Source organism: Hemicordylus capensis, chromosome 3 (genome assembly GCF_027244095.1).
Source record: "Hemicordylus capensis ecotype Gifberg chromosome 3, rHemCap1.1.pri, whole genome shotgun sequence".
In the NCBI taxonomy this organism is placed as follows: Eukaryota; Metazoa; Chordata; class Lepidosauria; order Squamata; family Cordylidae; genus Hemicordylus; species Hemicordylus capensis.
Window position 1 is genome coordinate 335,510,468 of NC_069659.1, and position 20,501 is coordinate 335,530,968.

Genomic DNA, 20,501 nt, shown 5'->3' on the forward strand with positions numbered 1-20,501 from the left:
CACAATGAGGCGATTCTCACAACTGCCAAAAAGCAGGCTAAGGGAACCTAGCCCGCTTTTTGGCGGTCGTGTGCTACCACGGGAGCCAAGCAGCTCCCGGCAGCACACCGCCCAAACCACCCCTCCCCTTAGCCCAGGTTAGCGGATTCCCAGGTGTTGTTGACTGCAGTTCCCACAATCCCCAGTTGCAATGGCTTTTGCAGCTTCCAGGAATCCCTGTTAGAGGGAACACTGATCCCAGGATCCTTTTCATAGGTGCTACTGCCAAGCAAGGTATGTTATACCTATGCATTTAGTAGTGGTGGTGTGGACATGGTGGTGGTGGTAGTGGGGTATTTGGGGGATCTTTTGGGGGGGGTTGCCTCAGTTAATTGCATTTCTCTCTGTTAAATTCAACAACAACAACAACAACAATTTGTACCTCACTTTTCAACAAAGGTTTCCAAAGCAGTTTACATAGAGAAATAATACATAGAAGAAAGAAAGAAAGAAAGAAAGAAAGAAAGAAAGAAAGAAAGAAAGAAAGAAAGAAAGAAAGAAAGAAAGAAAAGGATCTTTGTCCCCAAAGAGCTCACAATCTTAAAAGAAACATAAGATAGACACCGGCAATAGTCACTGGAGGGGTACTGAGCTGGGGATGGATAGGGCCAGTTGCTCTCCCCCGGCTAAATAAAGAGAATCACCATGTTAAAAAGATGCCTCTTTTCCCAGTTAGTAAGGGTTAACAAAATTTCATTCTGTTAGTTTCAGCCCAGTTTCCCATTCTGTTAATGTCATTTTGAATGTTATTTCTGTCTTTCGAAGTGCTAGCTATTCCTCCCAATGTTATTTCATCTGCAAATTTGAGAATATTCCCCTCACCCTTCATCTAATTCTTTATTTTAAAAATGTTGAAAGCCATGCCCAGAAGAGATCAGGGGCAACCTACTCAGAACCTCCCCCCAGTTTAACAAGGAGGCTATTCACATGTCCGCTCAAAAGCGGGCTAAGGGAGCCCAGCCCGCTTTCAAGCACTCATGAGAACCGCTGGGAGCCACACGATTCCCGGCAGTTAGCCCACTTAAACCCCCCCCCCCGCTTTTTATTTGTTTGTTTGTTTGTTTGTTTGTTTTTGCATTTTTATACCGCCTTTCGTTAAAATATAGCCCCAAGGCGGTTAGCGAGCGCTCTGCTAACCCCATTTTGGCGATCGTGAGTCACCATGGTGTGGCTCCACCCCATGGTGACTCACAAGGAGACCCCTGACTGGGAGGCTCTAACAAGCCTCCCAGCTTCGGAGATCTCCCCAGAATGCCTTGTGCACTCACACGGGGCATTCTGGGACTTCTGGGGGCCGGGCAGCCCCCAATCCCCGCCGCCCATATCAGCTTGAGGACAGAGCTGGTAGTCGTATGGGTGGCTGATCCGACTGCCCAGGGCAAGCTCCCTGCTCATCTGTGGGGAAAGTGGGCCTGCTCTCCCTGCAGAGCCCGATTAGGCTCTAATATGCCAAGAGCCCCTGGTGGCGCAGTGGTAAAACTGCCGCCCTGTAACCAGAAGGTTACAAGTTCGATCCTGACCAGGGGCTCAAGGTTGACTCAGCCTTCCATCCTTCCGAGGTCGGTAAAATGAGTACCCAGAATGTTGGGGGCAATATGCTAAACCATTGTAAACTGCTTAGAGAGCTTCCAGCTATAGAGCAGTATATAAATGTAAGTGCTATTGCTATTGCTATTGCTATTGCTATGCATGGATCGTGTGTGGAGCCTCAAGGAGTCACTGACAAGCACTCTTTTCCAGCCAGCTGTTTGCCTGGTATTGTCATCTAGCCTTCATTTGACCAGTTTGTTAATAACATATCATAGTTCAAATGCTTGACGGATAAATTACACCCACAGCATTCCCACCATCCACTAAACTGGTAACCTGAAAAAAAGAGAAGTAAATTAGTCTGGTGGGGTTTTTTCATGACAAATCCATCCTGGCTTCTGCTAATCACTGCATTGTTTTCGAGACAGGTAAAACTGACTGCTTTATAATCTGCTCTGTTATCTTCCTGGAATCAAACTGACTAGTCTATCATTTCCCTGCTCTTCCCTTTCCCCCTTTTTAAAGATCAGCACAACATTAACCCATTGTCAGACTTGTGGCATCTTGCTGCTCCTCCAGGATTTTTCAGAGATGATAGAGGTTCTAGAACACATTAGCGAGTTATCTTAGGACTGGGATGCAATTCATCTGGTCCTGAAGACTTGAACTAATTTAAGGTAGATCGGTGTTTCCCTGCTTATCAGTCCTGAACGGCAATCCTGATCACTCACACTTCATGCTTTTTTAAAGGAGGTTACAGGCAGTTTCTCTTTTGGGAGGTGATTGTGGCAAAATAGGAGTTGAACATTTCCGTCTTCTGTTTGCCACCCATAAACATTTCTCATTCTTACTGAACAGTGGGTCTACCGTTTCCTTCCTCTGCCTTCAACCATACCTGAAAAAGCAAGTTGCTCACGTCCCTTACCAGCCTCAGCTCACTCTGTGCTTTTTGTCCTTTGTGACCTGTCCTTCCTTCCGTTTCTTATACATGTCCTTTTTTACTTTCAGCTCATCACTACGCTTTTTGTGCAGCCACATTGGCTTTATTTGTAAGTCTCTCTCTCTCTCTCTCTCTCTCTCTCTCTCTCTCTCTCTCTGTCTGGGACTGTATGTGCTTGTGCCTTTAGGAATTCCTTCTTCAGGAACTCGGACTCCCACCCATGTTAGGCTTCTTGCCCCATTAGTTTATCAAGTCATGGAATCCTACCTAGTACCTTTCTGAGCAGATTAAGATCAGCATTCCAGATAGATAGAAAGATAGATAAAACTGTTCCAACTAAACATGCCACATGCACAAATCACTTTGCTTTTAGCTATCATGAGAAACTAAATAATAACCAGCCCCCCAAAATGCTCTTAAAATGCACTGCCTCTTTTGCAATTTAATATTGAACATAACCAACACCAGGTCTTCAAACCCTGCTATGAATCTTGTGTGTTCTCTATTCCTTTCTCCCCCTCCTTCTCTTCCTCTCCCTCTTCCCCTCTCCCTCTCCTTAAATGATAGACTTGGATTCATACAAGCTCATCTTCCCTGTGCTGTTGCAACTTTAACACATTTGGACCATATTCAAGACTAGATCCAAACACACATAAATCCACAGAGTGCCAACCCATGTTTGTTAACACCTTATTTCTATTCTTCTCAGTCTGCATTGGCTCCCTGTTTGTTTCTGGCCCGACTCAAAGCGCTGATCATTACCTTTAAAGCCATATACCTCTGTGCCTGGGATATCTAAAGGACCACCTGCTTCCTTATAGCTTTGCCCACCAACTGAGATCATCTGGAGAGACTCTTCTGTACATGCCTATGCAATCTGAGACCCGTCTGGTGGGCACACAGGAGAGGATCTTGTCCATAGCTGTGCCTGGGCTCTGGAATTGCCTCCTCGGGAAGTTTGAGTTGCCCCTTCCTCTCTCAGCATCTGGCAGCTGACAAAAACATGGCCAACATGATTCTCAGAGTGTTCTGGTGCCAGAACACTCCACACAGACCATCAGGCCATCCTGACTGTTAAGAATGAGCAGTCACACAAGCAGTGCTACTGCAGTTATTCCCATTTGTTGCAATGGGAATAACTTCCACAGTGCTGCTGTGCTTGCACAAGCACTCATTCTGAACAGCTTTGGAGTAGCCTGCACATCTGCAGCAGCCCCAGCAGGCAACGTTCTGGAGCCGGAATGCTGCGCATCATGTTGGCCATAATTTTTTCACTGTGGGCCTGGCTGAACAGTCTCTCTGGGCTTTATTCTGTGCAGCTGATGGGCTTTTCTGTATTGCATGTTTAATTGTTGGCTCTATTGGAATGTACTGAGGCCATTCACACAATCAAAAACGGAGGCTAGTCATATATGCAATGGAAGCCGGGCTAAGGGGGCCAGCTCGGTTCCCAAAGTGCATGTGAACTGCTCCCACCAGCAAGCCTGCTTAATTTCCCCCACCCTTAAATGAGTGCTCCGCTAACCCCGTTATTTTGATCGTGTGCCACTGCAGTGTTACTTCACACCATGGCTGCTCATGAGGAGTCCCATGACCGGGATGCTACAACAAGCCTCCCGGTATCGGGGAGGCTCAGCAGAATGCCCCGTGCACTAACATGTGGCATTCTGGGACTTCTTGGGGCTGGGCGGCCCCCAATCCCCGCTGCCCCTACCGGCTCTGTGATGGAGCTGGTAACCATGTGGGTGACTGATCTGGCCTCTCAGGGCAAGCTGCCTGCTTGTCTGCAGGGAGAGCGGGTCAAGGCCGCTCTGCCTGCAGAACCCTCTTAGGCTCTCCACACTGCTTATGTGGAGAGCCTTACTGTGTTCTGCCCAGATTTGGGAGCGGTGTGTGCTGTCAGTTTTCAGTGGTGTGGAAGCAAGGTAGGAGGAGAACCTGGGTAGCTTTTCCTCCTACCTTGCTTCCACACAATCATTTCTACCAGGGTTTTCCTCCTACCTTGCTTCAACACACAACCAAAAATTAGAACCACACACAGCTCCCAAACCTAGGTAGATCTCCGTTTCTGATTATGTGAATGATCTCAATGTTTGGTTATTTGGAAGCAAAGTAGGAGGGAAAGCTACCCAGGTTTTCTCCTACCTTGCTTCCACACTATGAGGCTCTCCTCACGATCAGTGAGAAGAGCTTGGATGGGGTTTGTGGGGAGAGCGGGCTAAACCCACTTTCCCCGCAGACAATCAGTCCGCCATCCCTGGGCAGCCGCAGCGGCCACCCACACAATTGCCAACTCCATCACGGAGCTGGCAGGGACTTGGGAGTTCAGGGGCTGTGCAGCCCCGGTAGTTCCAGCATGCTTTGCATGAGCATGCAGGGCATGCTGGAGAGACCCCCAAACCAGGAGGCTGCTTTTTAGCCTCCCGGTTGGGGGTCTCCTCGTGAGTTGCCGCGGCACTGAGCTGCGCCATGACAGCACACGATCCAGTAACCCCGGTTAGCAGAGCACTCACTCCACTAACCTGGGCTAAGGGGAGGGCTGGTTGGGGTGGTTTGCTGCTGGGAGCCGCTTGGCTCCCCTGGCAGTACACGACCACCAAAAAGCGGGCTAGGCTCCCTTAGCCTGCTTTTTGGCGGTCGTGAGACTCGCCTCAATCACTTCTACCCAGGTTTTCCTCTTACCTTGCTTCCACACAACCAAGAATTGGGAGCACACACAGCTCCAAAACCTGGGTAGAATACATTTTTTGATTGTGTTAATGGCCTCATTGGGGCTAATATACCAAAAACCAGGATACACGTGTAATAAATAAATGCATGCATGTATATCTAAATGCATCTTAAGAGGCATGCAGATACAGATTATATGACTCAGTCAGCCCCTGGTGCCATGTACCAGACAGGTGCAAACATGCCAACCTCTCCATGTCGGAAGGGACTTCCCTGGGTGCCTCGCACTGTTTCCAGTCAGCCAAACAGCATACTCTGCTATAACGATTAGAAGGGAACCTCGTGAGCCAAAATCCTGACACATCACAACTCTGTCATGATTCAGTGGCCAGCTCAGGACCCCTGGACGACCCATATGGTTCAGATTATGGGACACAGATTTCATCTGACACCACTGCAGAAGAAATACTGTGTTCCTGGTGACACTGGGCAAGAGGGGGCAATCAAGGGAACCCACTTTTGTTTTAATGGTCCAAGGTTGAACCAGATGTCATGCTGCTGCAATCCGGGCAGGATTTGTGTCTGCCCGTTGCCCAAGTGAAACAACAATGCCCAGGATAAAAAGGCATCCATTTCTACCCAAGTCATTCTATTCACAACCTCTGACCCCTTCACTGTGACTGCTCTGCTTCTCCTTATCAAATTATTTCTCCTTGTCCCTCTTCACATTCCCAGTCATCCCCCCAATTCCAATTGCAACCAAAGGCAACCATGTTGAATGTATGTCCGTTGCAGCTGATTCTTCCATGAATCAAACATTTTAGAACCCAAATAAGTCCAAGCAGGGTTTCCATAGTTCTGTAAATTTGGAGGATCTGTCCACCTTCCTGAAGGCAACTTCCTCCTGGCTTAAAGCTGTACCAGGTCTGTCAGCTAGTCCGCCAATCGTAGTTCAACCTGAGTTGCCCATTGCTGCAGAACCGGTGCTCTCCCAATGCATTCCCTTTGGGCTACTGAGCTTTAATTTGCTGATGCTTTAAATTCTGTCAGCTTGATTTAGGACCAGATTTGAGCAATCAAGGTCCTCCCCGCAACCCACCTCAAATCAGAAAATAGCTTGGGTCCGTGCCCCACCCCACCCCAGCCCAGTTCTGGATTCAGATCCCCTTCGCAAGTGTGTCTTCACAAGTGTGACGGGAAATGGAAACTGGTGCAGCTGGCATGCAGGGAGTGAATGTGCATGTTTGCCATGATAAGCATTTCTTTTTTCAAATGTTGGTGCCCTCATATACCTCATATCTCTGCTGACTGAGCAAAGAGGCACCTTTTAAAGTGATTATTCTCTTGTTTGGGTGGGGGGCAATTGGCTCTATCCAACCCCAGTGGCTGTTGCTAGTGTCTATCCTTAATTTTTTTTAAAAAAAGATTATGAGCTTTTTTGGCAGGTTCCCATCTTTATTTATATATTATTATTACATTTACATTACATTTTTAAAATTTAAACTACTTTGAGAACTTTTGTTGAAAAGTAGCATATAAATATTTGTCATAGCAGTAGTAGTAGAGTCTATAGTTTGTGCCCATTTCCAGCTATAACAGCCTGCAGCCAAACAAACAAACAAAACTCATGTGCATCCACCAGCACACTGCTGGAACACTCAGGACCTCACCTCTGAAGTGCCACTGCTAAGCCCTTTTTAGGGTGGGTTACAATGGTGAGTCAAAAGCCAGATCTAACACATGCCCATGATACTCATGACTCATCATGTGCTGTCACAGCCAGAAGCCGGCCCAAGGTTAAGCCTCTACCATGGCTATGTGTGAAGAATGGATTGTGGAAATAGACCCTCAACAGTGAAGGGGTGGTCTGTCCTCAAGATTTCTGCTCTCCGCTGCTTTCCTCACACAGAGATTGCAGATTCCCAGACTTCTTCCAAATGCAACCAGTCCCACAGTTATTTATTATTTATTATTTATTTATTTATTCAATTTTTATATGCCCTTCCGAGCTGGCTCAGGGGGGTTTACAATTAAAAAACAGAAATCATTAAAAACAATTAAAACAGAAATACAAATATAAACACCAATTTAAAAACATCTTAAAAAACAATTAAACTATCAAAACAATTAAAACCCTGAAAACCAGGTTTACATTAAAACAATTAAAACTAATTAAAAACCCTGAAAATCCAGGCCAAACAGATGGGTTTTAAGGGCTCTCTTGAAGGTCAGTAAAGAATTAAGATTACGAATTTCTGCTGGGAGTGCATTCCACAGCCCAGGAGCAGCTACAGAGAAGGCCCGCCTCTGAGTCGCCAACAAACGAACCGGTGGTAACTGGAGACGGACCTCTCCAGATGACCTTAACGTACAGTGGGGATCATGTAAATATCACATATCACATAATGGTCCAGAGTAGTCCATGAAGATTTTCTCAGTTATAGGGAGCCTGAATGGCCTTATTTCCTTCCTTCGTCCCTCATCTTTGTGCATTTATTTTTCGACTCAGGGCTAGGAAGGTATGACTTTAACACATTTATTTGACTTGTCCCTCACTCTTCTTACTCAGAACTCATGATGCTTTACATAAGATATGTAGACAGACAGAATCATTTGGAATAACTGCCAGTCATCATCAAAGCCACACTCACAGTCACTAATATCACTGAAGGCATATCACTCCAGATGATTGAATTAAGACAAATTATTCCTCAGTGGATTTGAACCACCCTGCAATAATTGTAGCTGCAAATGGGTAAAAAATATGGATTTGCCCCCACCCAAATTTCAGAGCATGCTCATAGGTGAAGATATGGCTTCTAAAATAATAAATGTGCAGTTGAGGGGCAGCAATGATTCTGTTTTAATCAAATGAGTCAAGAATATGATCCAGTGCGCATAGCAGATTCACATTCCATCTGCAATCTTTCATTTAAAGGCTAGGAAGTTATCCTTTTACTGCTCGTTAGCCACTTTTCGTTGGTATTTTAAAGGTGCTTAAGCTGTGATAGGAAGCAACTGGTCAGCATTAAGTGATCTTTGTATGTGTTGTTACACCCAAGCTTTCTCCTGCAATGTCTGTAGTTCCATTCCACATCCTCTCCTGTCAATATCTGTAGTTGTAATCTGTACCATTTTACAAAGCTACGGGTTAAAAAAAAATTGCACTTTACATTTCCACAGAAACCGTACAGTCTAAATGTCATAGAGAGAGAGAAAGAATAGAAGAATACGAAGGAAAGAAGCCAGAAATGAATGTAGGCCAATGGAATTAAGCATCTTTTCCTTTAATGAGAACTAGGGAGTTAAGCCAAAGACTTCTTCCCGCGAAAGAAGAGTTTTGAGAATGGATTTGAAGGAAGAGAGCACATGCAGCCTAAATATTCTGGAAGTGGGTTGCAGGTATAAAGGAGAGCAAGGGAGATTAGGCAGATCCAAGTGACTCTGGAGCCTTGTTCACACATTATGTTCAATACTTGCATGAGTGTACAGAGGTACAGCTCTGCACACAGGTATGGTTATTCACATGTTATGATGAACACGGGTACAGCAGTGCACTTCCTGTCTGTATCCTGCATTTGAAGGGGTCTGTACCCAGGTTCACTTTTAAAATGAACACAGGGAAAGTCATTCACACAAAAACCTGTGAGGTGAACAGACCTCTGAACACCGTACAACCTAATGTCTGGATAGGGTTTATGGCACAGAACCACATTCAGGAATCCCCTCCCCACCAATCAACAGGAAGAGACTGTGGGAGTGGGGTGCACACTATATTAGAAGATGGCATTTCCAAATAGTCTCCACCATGTTGATGGCCAGGGTAGAACCGAGGCGTGCCGCCCATATGTGGCTAAGCAAAACGATATTGACAAGGGGGAATGTGATAGCATTGACTACGGGGAGAAAATTCTCCTGCCATCCAAGGGTAGCCAAGACAGAGGGGTCCAGGGGTAGCTAGTGGAAAGGGGGGTCATGTCCCCGCACCTTGGAGTGAGGGCGATAATGAAGCAAATAGGGAGGGATGGAGCTGGGGGCCCTCAGGCGCTGGGGGCCGGGTTCTTTGAACCCATTCGCTCAATTATAGCTGCACGCCGGTCACCCTTTCCAGATAAAAGAGGGACCCTCGCTCTCTTCACCTCCTCCACTTCCGAGTGGTGAAAACCGACAGCAGCGCTGGGCTAGTCTTTTGTTGCTGTTTGTATGTTTGTTTAAAACAAAAAAACAAGCGGGGGGGGGACCTCTTGGCACACGAAGTGCCAAATCCAATAATGAACTACAAAGCCAAAGGTAAGGGGAAGGTAATGGCAAAATCAAGAGCCTCCAGTCCTTAAGACACACACACACACACACACCGTCGGGGATTAATCTGAAAAAGTCGAGAACCTTTCCTATTTGCGGCTGTAGCGCCGAGGCAGAGAGACCTCCAGAACCCGGCAAGGGATGCTAAGGCAGCGGGTAAAGAAAAGCTCTGCTCTGGCTTGCAATCCGCTCTCTCAGCCCAAGGCAGCTCTGCTCTGGTTTTCAGTCTGGTGTGGGGGGGTTTTCCACCTCGCACCTTCCTCTCCTTAAGACAAGAAGAAGAAGAAAAAACTCCGGCGCGGAAGCAAATTACAAGCGCAGGAAAAACCTGTTGAAACTTAGGAAAGTGTTAGTTTACTCTCTCGACTGCTTGGAGAGTTCTGGATGCATCGCAGCCTACTCCAAATCGCCTCCCCCTCCCCCTTTTAAATGGTGGTAAAGTGTAAAAAGTAACAAGTAGCGCCTTTTATAAGGCACGGATGTTCGCTTAATCGGATCACCTTCTGCCTCTTTATGGGGCTATTGGGTGTCTCGAACGGCTACCAGCCGGCTTGCGCTTGGGCGGCTGGCTCACGGCTTCTTCGCGAGAGTGCCACGCTCTCGAGGGAGGCTTTTTTGACGGGGGGGTGGGGGAGAACTCCTGGAGCCGAGCATCCCTTTGGGCCCAAGGAAGAGTGCAAATGCCACTTAGCGCTCACGTGCAAGCTGGGACGCCGGATAGACCGAACCCCAGGCAGCCCAACTGCAGCACCTTTGAAACCCCATTTGTTTCAGTGGGAGAGACTGAAGCACGTGCTTTTAACGCCTTCCTTCGAAACCCACAGGTCTGTCTGCCCTATCAGTAGGGCTTCGTGCTTCGAAGTCCGTGGTGGACGCGCATCGGGTTGCAACCTACAGCCCGATTAAGGTTGCGGGTCGATGCACGCTTTACCTGGGACTAAGCCCGGCTGAACACAGTGGGTCTTACCTCCCTGAAAGCATGCCTAGCCTTGCGCTGAAAGTTTCTACACTCACAAGGGTGAGCCCACGAGGTTCCGTGAGGCTTGCTCCTAAGTAGGTATGCTTTTGAAATCTTCAGGTGTCTGGATCGTACCCCACCTAACGGTAAATTTCATATATAATTATTCCCCTCCTTTTGCCGTCGACATTGAACGGGCATTCTTTCAGGGGTTCTGATGCATTTAAATTCTGGTTTTAAAATAATATGTCCGTCTCCGACCTGCTCCCTCATCCCAAAGTTTTGTAGGTTTTAATTCACATATTAAAAACCACTTGATATATGAATCAAAATGTGCTGATCAAAAGAGGCTCCTGTTAAAATCAGATCAAATAACCTTGCGCTTGCATTGATCTATTAAGAACAAACCATTTAACACCTTCAGCATTTCGCTTGATTTAGTAACGGGCCAGACTTTACTAGAATTTGGCGCACGGGTAGTCCGAGGCCAGTGTCTTCAAGGGGACTTCCTTGGGAGTAAGTGTGCATACCACTGCAACCAAGGAATCACTGTTCCCAACCAGAAAAGCAAAAAGATACTGAATTCTGGTCTCGAATCCGATTTGCTGTTTTTCCAAGTAATCTATATGCAACAACACACCATAAGTTCCATGGACCGGGGAGACTTGAGAAGTGAAAGCCAAACAAATAAAATAAAGAATTTAATTCTGCGATGAAACAGTCATAGCGTTCCAACCAAGGGGAAGGAAACGGCGTTTCCAAACATACAAAAATATGTTTCGCTGCATTATATTTATTTTTGACAACCTAAGGGTTGCAGAAGGCAGACAAAGCGCTTGGATTCGTCTGCGATTGTCGCCCTTGAGGCACGCCAGAAAAGTTCGCAAGGGCTCTCTGGTCGTGTCTAGAAAAATATCGCAGAGCTGCGGCGGCGATTCGGCGAACGGCAGCGATGGACCGCGCCAGACATCAGAGCCCCGGTGTTTTGCTACTGGACTTAACACACATTTCCCCCGATAAGGAATTTTAAAGCAAGCGGTCGAATCAACAGCAGGTTTTTTGGTGGTGTTGTGTTTTTTAAAAAAAAATGAATAACGGATCTGTTTTCAAATTGTGTCGACTGGATACATGTGCTTGAAAGGGAACAAAAGTGGGCTAATCAAACACAGGCTGGGGGGAGGAAGAGGAGGGGGTGGCTGTCTGCTGCACAGAAAATCAGACAGTAATCCAATGAGGTCTTATGCTTTCCTCCTTTCCCCCTCCTACCTTCACCCCCTCCCCGATTTTTTTTTTCCAAAACAAGCAAACAATCGCTTTTTTTATGTCACACAACTTATACAGCGTTTTCTCTGCCATTTTTCTGCTTGCCCCATACAACTGTCAGCTGGAAATCAAAGAAACAATAACCCGAAGGGGGGAAATAATACATATACTTTCCTTCCAGGGACTAGAGGGGAGGAGGGATGGGATGGGGAAGAAGTGATCGCCGAACTTGAGAACAAACTCGAAAAGCGGATGCCTTCGTTGTAATATATCTTCCATTTCAGAGAAACAATAAGCTCGGACAGCAGTGGGCATGAAACATGGATTAACTGGAGGGCTGGAGTCATGATGCAGCCCGATCCCCCTATGCATGTTTGCTCGGGAGAAAATCCCACCGTGTTGAATGGGACATACTCCCTAAAATGAGTAGGATTGCAGCCCCTAAGCACATGCTGGATTTTCGTTTCTGCTTTGAAGTCCGTGGGACTTACTTTCAAGTCATTGTATGTTGGATCGGCTGTGGGGGAGAAAATATAATGCATTTTGATGGGCGCATTAGGGTAGACGGGACTCCCGCTAGAAGACCGCCAGCAGCAGCCATCGCCACAGAAACTGTTAGGAAAGTGCATGAAATTGACATGATCAAGGCGTGCACGACTCTGAAGAGCCCAGAGCGAGCGCGGCCCAAGCGCTCCAGCCCCCGCCGACTCCTGCACTTCAGACATACGCGAGGAACACCCCCCCACCACCAGCTTGAGTAATCCACGGCTTCAAGGGAAAGTGGAAACTGACCAGGGTCAGCTTCTGCTCCTCTGGTGGCGTCTAGTTTAACTGTGTGTGGGTGTCCCCCCCCCCGCGCCGCAGCCACTTAGAAACAAACAAGGCATTCGTTCCCCGAAGTTGTGGGACCTGCTGAGGAGCATGGTGGGGCCAATTACTACCCTTTCGCTACCCCCAGTTCGGGACGCCAAAGCAGCCCACGGAGGGATTTTGTTAAATTCCCTTGTCCGGAACATTTCCCAAGTTCAGCAAACGAGACCGTCACTTCTAGGAAACCCGAGATCGTCCCGTCCCCCCCCGCCCCCCGCGCTTCTATAACTCAAACATTCCCAAGCCTACCCCGCCCCCACTTCTTCCCCACTCCCCGGACCCACCCGGCAAAAAGTCTGCCGGAGTCGAGGGGGGCGGGGGGGGGAGGGAGGGAGGACCGGTCGCCTTTTAGCATCTCTCGCAAACTTTCCCAGGAATCGCTTCCAGCCTCGGCACTGGGGCTACGTCTTGCTCGGGTTTGTCTGCTTATTTGCTTGCACGTGCCGCAGGAGCGGGAGAGACGGCCAGTGTGCCGGGATCCAGGCAGCCGCCGCCGCGCACAGTGGCTCGCGAGCTGGAGGAGGAAGGACTCTCTGTGCCCGCCCGCGACTCCAGACAAGGAAGCGCCCGAAGCCTGGAGCCCCCAAAGGGCTCGCACTCGCCTTTCGGGCGCGAAACACAAGCAAGCCTGGCAGCCCCCTCGGAGAAAGCGCCCACGGCAGTGGAGAGAGACTCGTCGCCCTGCCCCGGGGAGTTCTTTGCAGCCAGGGCTGGCTGGCTGCAACGCGACCTTCCTCCCCGCGCCTCAACTCGCCCCGCCCCCCCGCCCCACGCGCGTTGCCCCAGCAAAGCAATGCACTTCTTCAGCGCCTCATTTGCAGGTTGCTACCGCCGTCCCTCCTGCTTTGCGGCCCCTTTTTATCCCCTCCGAGAGCCGACAGCGCCCACCAGGGGCGCCGCTGCGCCTTTGCACCTTCTCGATTCCCCTCCTCCGCCGCCTCCGCCTCCTCCCTCCTCTGCCCAGGCGAGCAAGTTGCTTCGGCGCTGAACTTTTGCTCAACTCTTTCGCCGCCTCGGCTGAAGTTCACCAGCGATTTCTCTCTTCCCCACCCCCCCCGCACCTTTTCTCCTCTCATCGCCGCCGCCGCCGGCCGCCGCCGCCGCACCCCGGCAGACAAACAAACAGCCCAGCAGAGCCTGGAACTTCCCCCTCCATGCACAATCCGGCTTTCCCCGGCAACCACCCATCTTGACTTTGCAGCCGCGAGATGGATGTAAAGCAACCCGGATCGGATCAGAGCCCAGGCGTGGGGCGGCGGGCGGGCAGGGGGGGTTGCATTGGGGAGAGGAAGAGGGTAGGACCTTTGCTACGAGGCGCTGCCTCTGACCCAGAGCAAAGGGGGCTCCCTCCATCCCACCCACCCACCCCCCGCCCCAGAACCCGCCTGAATAACATGGCAGAGAAGTGGGGAGAGGAAGCCAATAGAAAGAGCGATTGCACCTACTTGCGGCTAGTTTCCTCGCTCTGGCTTTCGATCTCATTGCTGCCAACTCCCGCGGACGCTGCTTGGATGGTGTTGGGGGGCTGGGGGGATCAATGGATGGGCTTTTTTCCCCTTTCTTTTCCTCCTTTTTTTCCTCCCCCACTCTTTTTCTTTCTCTCTCTCTCTCTCTCTTTCTCACTCACACTCTCTTTCTCTCAACCCAAAGCTCGCTATCTCTTCCAGCATTGTCAGTTTGGACACCTTCGCACATGCGCACGGGCGGCTTCTCCCTCCCCCCCCCCCCAACTCTCTCTTCAACATCTCTCGGGCGCCGCCAAAAAAAAAAAAAAAGTTTGGAGCGATCTTTCACTTTTGGATTTGGGGATCTGGTCAGGAGATCGCAGGAAAGAGCAAAGAGTTCTCCTTGACTTCAGTTAAATCTTAACTAGGGACGGGGAGAAAAAGAAAGCAAGGCTGAAATTGACATGACCTCAGCTAGACAGACCTTAAGCGAGGAGATGCGGGATTCTAAATTGATATGATATTGCAATTTATTGATTACTTAATAGGCAATGATGCTCCCGGTTTTCTCTCCCCCACCACCACGACCGATCCACACCCACCCTTCAAATCAGCAAATAATTCTCTTACAACCCAGTCCCGGAGCATGTTTACTTGGAAGTAAGTCTCTCCCTATGTTCAATGTGTTTAAGGTCTGACCTTAAATAACATGCATAAGGATTGCAGCCCCAAGTGCCCAGCTGGACAGGCAGTGGCCGTACCAGAATGTGTGTGTGTGTGTGTGTGTGTGTGTGTGTGTGTGTGTGTGTGTGTGTGTGTTCTGTGCCTATATATCTAGGCACAGAAAGTGAATTTCTGAGGGGAGCGAGGCTTGAAGTGTTATCTTTCTGAAAGAGAAATAACGGTATATTTTGCATTAACTACCCCATCCTAAAACTATTTGCTCTGACGTTGTCCGAATGCTTTTGAAGGAGTTTACTTTCAAGTAAGCCCTATTTTATTATTCAGTAATGGGGAGCAGGTACGTATTTGGGGACACTTTCCTCCCAGCCCTTCGTCCACACTGGCGCCGCCTATCTCGGCAGGACCCTGATTTTTCCTGTAGGGGCAGCAGATTTTGAAAGACCCCTGCCAGAGAGAGGGAGGGGGAGATGGTGCCGAGAGGAGATCTGGGGGGTTAGGGTTAGGCATGAGGCGGGGTATCCAGTTTAACAGAAAGCCGCTTCCTTCTGACATTAAGAAGTGCCATGTATTATTCCGGCTGAAAGGGAAAGAATGAATGCGATTTATAATTCTTTATCTCCTTTATAGGCCTTTCAGTATACAAGTAAGGTCGTCTTTTTACATGGCACTTTCTTGTTAGAAGGTCCAGAGCGAGCAAGGAGACGAACCATCCAGTGCAACAGGTCTCGCGCTGACTCCGGAGTAGTCCCATTGTCTCCCACACGTTTGTTTATTTCTCTAGAAGCGGGGGAAGAGGAGGCGGAGATGGTTGACCAGCAACTGCTGCCCCTCTGAGATACATTTAGGGCTCCGATCCTGCGCGTTACAGCGTTGTGGTCGGACTTGGGGCATTTCAGTGGTTGCGCCTCTCTTCGGTGGTATTCCCTTAAGTGCTGCTATTCCAGCCCTCCGATCCCATCCATCGCGATCCTGACCTCATTTACTTGAAATTTAAGCCCCATTGATTGGAAGAGAACTTCCAGAGAAAAGCAGCTGCAGTCTAGAAGTAAATGCATTGAAATCAATGGATGGAAACTCAACTTCTCGCAAGCCTATCCAATGCTGGTTTACTCGGAAGTTGCGCGGGATTTACTCCCAGTTTAATATGCATTGGATCGCAACCCATATCGACGTCGTTTGGGGCTGGAGGATTAGTTTCATCTTCACCCCAATCGTAAAAGAATCCTAAATCTATGACAGTAATATGATAGAATCAGTTGATATACAGTTTTTCTTACTCTGGAACAATGGGGCTTACTCCGGAGCGTGGACTCCTTACTCCAAAACAAGGACTCCAGAGTAAGACTTCTTGTTCCGGAGTAAGGAAAAAATGTGTATGTCACCCATTGATATAATGGACATACACCGCAATCCTATGAGCGCAGACTTCGAAGCAACTGCCATTTAACGAAGTGCATGCTTACTTACTTCCGAGTAAGCATGTGTAGGATTGGGTGGGCGCACGTCGCACTGGATTCACTGGGGCTTATTTTCTACTTAGGAGCGGGCTGCAGGGTTGCAATCGTGAGTGTTTTTACTTGGGTGTAAGTTCCATCACTCCCAAGAAGAGGACGACTAGCAGCAAGGTGGATGGACTTGATCACAACAGCAATGAACCCACCACTGAGAGACCTTAAATGCCAAGTTGAAGACAGATCATCCTGGAGAGAATCTATCTATGTGGTCGCTAAGAGTTGACACCGACTTGACGGCACTTAATCAATCAATCAATCAATCAATCAATCAAGTTCCATTTAACTCAGTGGGGATGTAAGATTACATCTAAGTAAAGATGTATAGGCTCTGACTGCAATATAATTTCTACAGTCGTATAATATATGATAACATCCCAAGCATCGAAATATTTTCTTGGAAAGAAAACCCAAAGCCAGTGGAAATCAAGGGGACTTACTTCAAAATAATCTATTTCGAATCGGAGTGAGGGGTGTAAACTGGAGGGTTTCTATCCGGGCAAAAATGCCAAGCAAAATTGCTTTGTCTTACAGTTTCATCAAAGCTTCTGTCTTCCCTGTGATATCTTTTTTAACTGGATGGCGATAATGAAACGAAAATGTTGGTCGCCTTTCTCTCGCTTTAATGACCAGGGATGGCTGAGAACAGGAGCTCCTTAAAGGAACTGGCTTCTGTTCGGGATATGAATCAACTCAAGCTACATAATGGATTTTTTTCCCTTTTTTGCTCCGAAACAACCTCCTTGCACTAAACAGTTTTGTTCAATACCTTCTCGGCGCTATTTATGTTCCCATTAATATCTGTTGCAAAATCCTGCCAGACACCATAAAAGAAAATTACGGTCTTTCACAGACCCAATGCTGAGCCAGTTCATGCAAACAAGTCGCTCCAGATTCGGGGTTGCACAGATTTCTGAAGAGCTGAAGACACACACTCTCTCTCTCTCCCTCTCCTTCCCTCCTGCCACCTGCTGTGGATGGCCAGGGTCTGAAACCTACACATACTTCTGATCCATAGCATAGTTCTTGAAGGTGAATCCGAATGTTCTCAGTGGCATCTATTTAGTAAGGAACGAACGGCCACAATCCAGCCAAGAGTTTGGCGTGCCTAAACCACGTTAATTTCTGTGGGGGTTTCAATAATGCACATTAATTAGCTGTGCATGTTAAACTGTGGGCATACTTAGCTGAAGGACAACCCCACTGAAATCAGGACTTACTCTGAAGTAATGCACACTAAGGGGAATAGCAGAGTGTCCCGTAAGAACACTCTGATGCATGTGTTCTTAGAAGTAAAACTATGTTCGATGGAGTTTACTCCTAGGTAAACGTGCAAGAGGACTGCCGCCTTAGTCCTATCGAAGTCCTTATTGCGAGAGAACAAGCATAGGATTGCTCTGTTAGGCTTAAGTCCATAACATAATCCATAGAGGGCCACCCTATGCCCACTCACAGTTGTAAGTAAGACCTACTGAAATTGGTGGACTTGCTTCCTAGTAAACATACACTACATTGTATGTAGTAACTTCCTAGTAAACTTACTTCCTAGTACTTACTAGTAAACTTACCTAGTAAGTAAAGAAAGTAAGTAAGTACTTACCTAGTAAGTAAACTTCACATACCAAGGACTTACTTGCTAGTAAACATATGCTGGGGCTGCGTAAAGGTGTGAAAACCGGGAAGAAAATTATTTCAAACTGTAAGGTCGCCAACCCCAGAAAAGCACGAGCTGGTTGGTTGTCGCTTTTCTGAAGTCAACTTCCTCATTGGCTAGTATGGCGACAACAAACACGTTTCTTCTGGAACGTGTGGATGGCACTAAAAACAAGAGATTTAAAATCCTGTAAGATTTTTACTGAGTATCTCTGGCCCTGTGGGAGAGGAAGGGAGTTTCCTTTGACCCTCCTAGTTCCCTAAAAAGGGGAAGCAAAGTGTATTGTAACTGAAATCCATTGTGTGCCGAGCTTTTGGAGGAACAAAGTAAGATTTTTAAAAGCCCTCACTTGAAACATAATTACTTAGAGTGGCAGAAATCAATGAAGGATAAGTCTAGAAAGGCCTGTTAGCCAAGAGAGCTGAATGAAGCCTCCATATACAGAGGCAGTATACCCCTACATACAGAGGTTTTGGGGCAAACAACAAAAGGTCATCACTTTCCCGGTCAGTCTGTTGCTAGGATGGCTAGAACTATCATGATTTGATCCAGCGGAGAAATTTATCCTGATTTGATCCAGCAGGGATCCTCTGAAATAAGATTCATGGATACCTATGGAATTTATTCATGCAAATAGATACATTAAGATCACAGCCAGAGTTGCATGTCTCAGGGCCAGAGAGGTGCAACTTCATCTTGAAGAGGAATCTATTGTCAGGGGGATTTCTGAACGGAAAGAAGAGACGAAGCGAGGCTGGTCAGTTCCTATATCGAGCGCCTCTTCTCGCGCGAGTTCGGCACAATCCTAGCCTGAACCTATGCGGTGGTGTGGGAAGCCTTTCCGTTTCCCAAGTCGGGGCTGAGTAAATCTAGTAGCGTGGTTTTAATTCTACGTTCGTTTTTACGTTCATTCCAATAACGTGTTATGCTATCCCCGGCCTTGAGCTTCTAGCAAGGACCCTAAGATAAGGTTCTCACAAAGAAACATACGAATTGCACGTTGCGACTAAAACCTGAATAGAAACCCAGCGATTGGATGGGAAAGGGGTGAAAATGCAGGTGAAATTATTACCTGCTCAGTACGGGATGTAAAGAGAGAGGATGTAGCCGAACTTGAAGGGTAAAGATGGCGAGGACAGGAAAGGGTTCCCCCGCCCCCCGCGCCCCGTCTGCCAAAATGCACTTCCTCCCTTTAAGGGCTGTCAGCTTAAGTGTGTGTGTGTGTGTGTAGCGAGGTTTCCATGACTTCAGGAGTCGTCGGTAGGATGCAGATATTCAACAGGTTAAGCTTTTCTCCATCACAGAGTCTCTAGGAAGCCGGGAGGTGCGTCACCTGTTGAATGTGCAGCTCTTAAAGGCGCAGAAGCCTGCCAATGAGAGCGCGGAGGAGGGGAGGGAGGTGCTTCTCTGACTCTCTTTGCCTGATCCGCCACCTGTTGACTTCCTCGTCTCCTGTATAAACGGAGGCAGACGCCCCAGATTAGCACCTTGAAATCCTCCCTCTCAAGGCCTGCTGCCTTTGCTGGAGTCTGCGTGCCAGAAGAGACAGGAGGATCTCTGTCCAGTGGAAACCCCTCTCTCTCCTTCCCCAGGTTCCCCTCGGAGCTTTGGGATTAGTGGGAAATGCTCACATCCAGCAGCCTACACGGAGACTAGAACGCTGGGCTCCGTGGTTAGAGTGAATGGGAAGATTCTGCTGGTGACGAGTGTGCGCTAAGAGCCTTGTGGAGTAGGGGAAAGGGAACCCGAGTTAAAGCGGGGAGCTGGGCGGGGGGCAAGGGCAGTGAGGCATACCGGAGAGACTCTCGGCTTTGAAGCTGCGAAGATCACGCTTCAAATCAGATTAGCCTTCATAACACACACAAAAGTTATTATTTTTGAAGCTGCAGCCCAACGCACCCCGACAGCCTGATCCTATGCAGGTTTACTTGGAAGTAAGTCCCAGTGAGTTCAATGGGACTTTCTCACAAGTAAATGCGTATAGGATTGACACTATATGCAACCCTAGCCTACGCACCCTTCTTTAAAAGTAAGCCCCATTGCACTGAAGGGAACGTACGTTTGAGGAAACCCTGATTGCAATCGGGTGCTTAGAGACCAGTCTTAATAAGGTTTTACTTAGGAACAAGTCCAATGGATTTCAGTGAGAATTCCTACTAAGCGAGGTGTCTAAGGATTTCAGCCTCACACGCTGAAGTAAGTGCCACTGAGAACCAGGGGACTTGCTTCTGAGGAACACGGTGAGGTCGCTGGGAGCCGAGATTCGAACTGTAAAACCTGAACACGAAGCAATTTCAAAAAGCGGAGGAGATTGTTAATTAGCTTACTTAGAAACGACTTTACCTCTACTGATATTTGCTAGTTTATTCTGAATATTTCCAGTTAATAGAGCGGAGTCCATTCTTTTAACCGTAACTATAGCGAAATCACACCTGCAACAGCTTCCTAACCCGTTGTCTAGCACGATAAATGATGTTCTTTTATTGCGTCATATAATACTCCTCTTACTCGGAAGGAAGTCCTGCCATTGCATTCAATGGGCCTCGGGCACAAATCCATGCATCCCAAAGCAAGCATGTTTCCGTCCCATCCCGCTAATTTCACTGGTCAAAATCAAGCCCGTGCGTGCGTAAAT

At 47.9% G+C, this 20,501-nt stretch overlaps 1 protein-coding gene across 10 annotated transcripts in view; it reads right to left on the reverse strand.

The window, feature by feature from the left end:
• MECOM (MDS1 and EVI1 complex locus) overlaps positions 1-14,249 on the reverse strand; it is a 744,249-nt gene extending 730,000 nt beyond the window's left edge. For all 10 annotated transcript variants that reach the window (XM_053310486.1, XM_053310474.1, XM_053310472.1 and 7 more), the window contains exon 1: positions 14,018-14,249. In XM_053310486.1, coding sequence (XP_053166461.1) covers positions 14,018-14,054 — 37 coding nt within the window. In that variant the 5' untranslated portion in view covers positions 14,055-14,249. The remainder of the gene's footprint in view (positions 1-14,017) is intronic.
• Between the last annotated feature and the right edge of the window lie 6,252 nt (positions 14,250-20,501).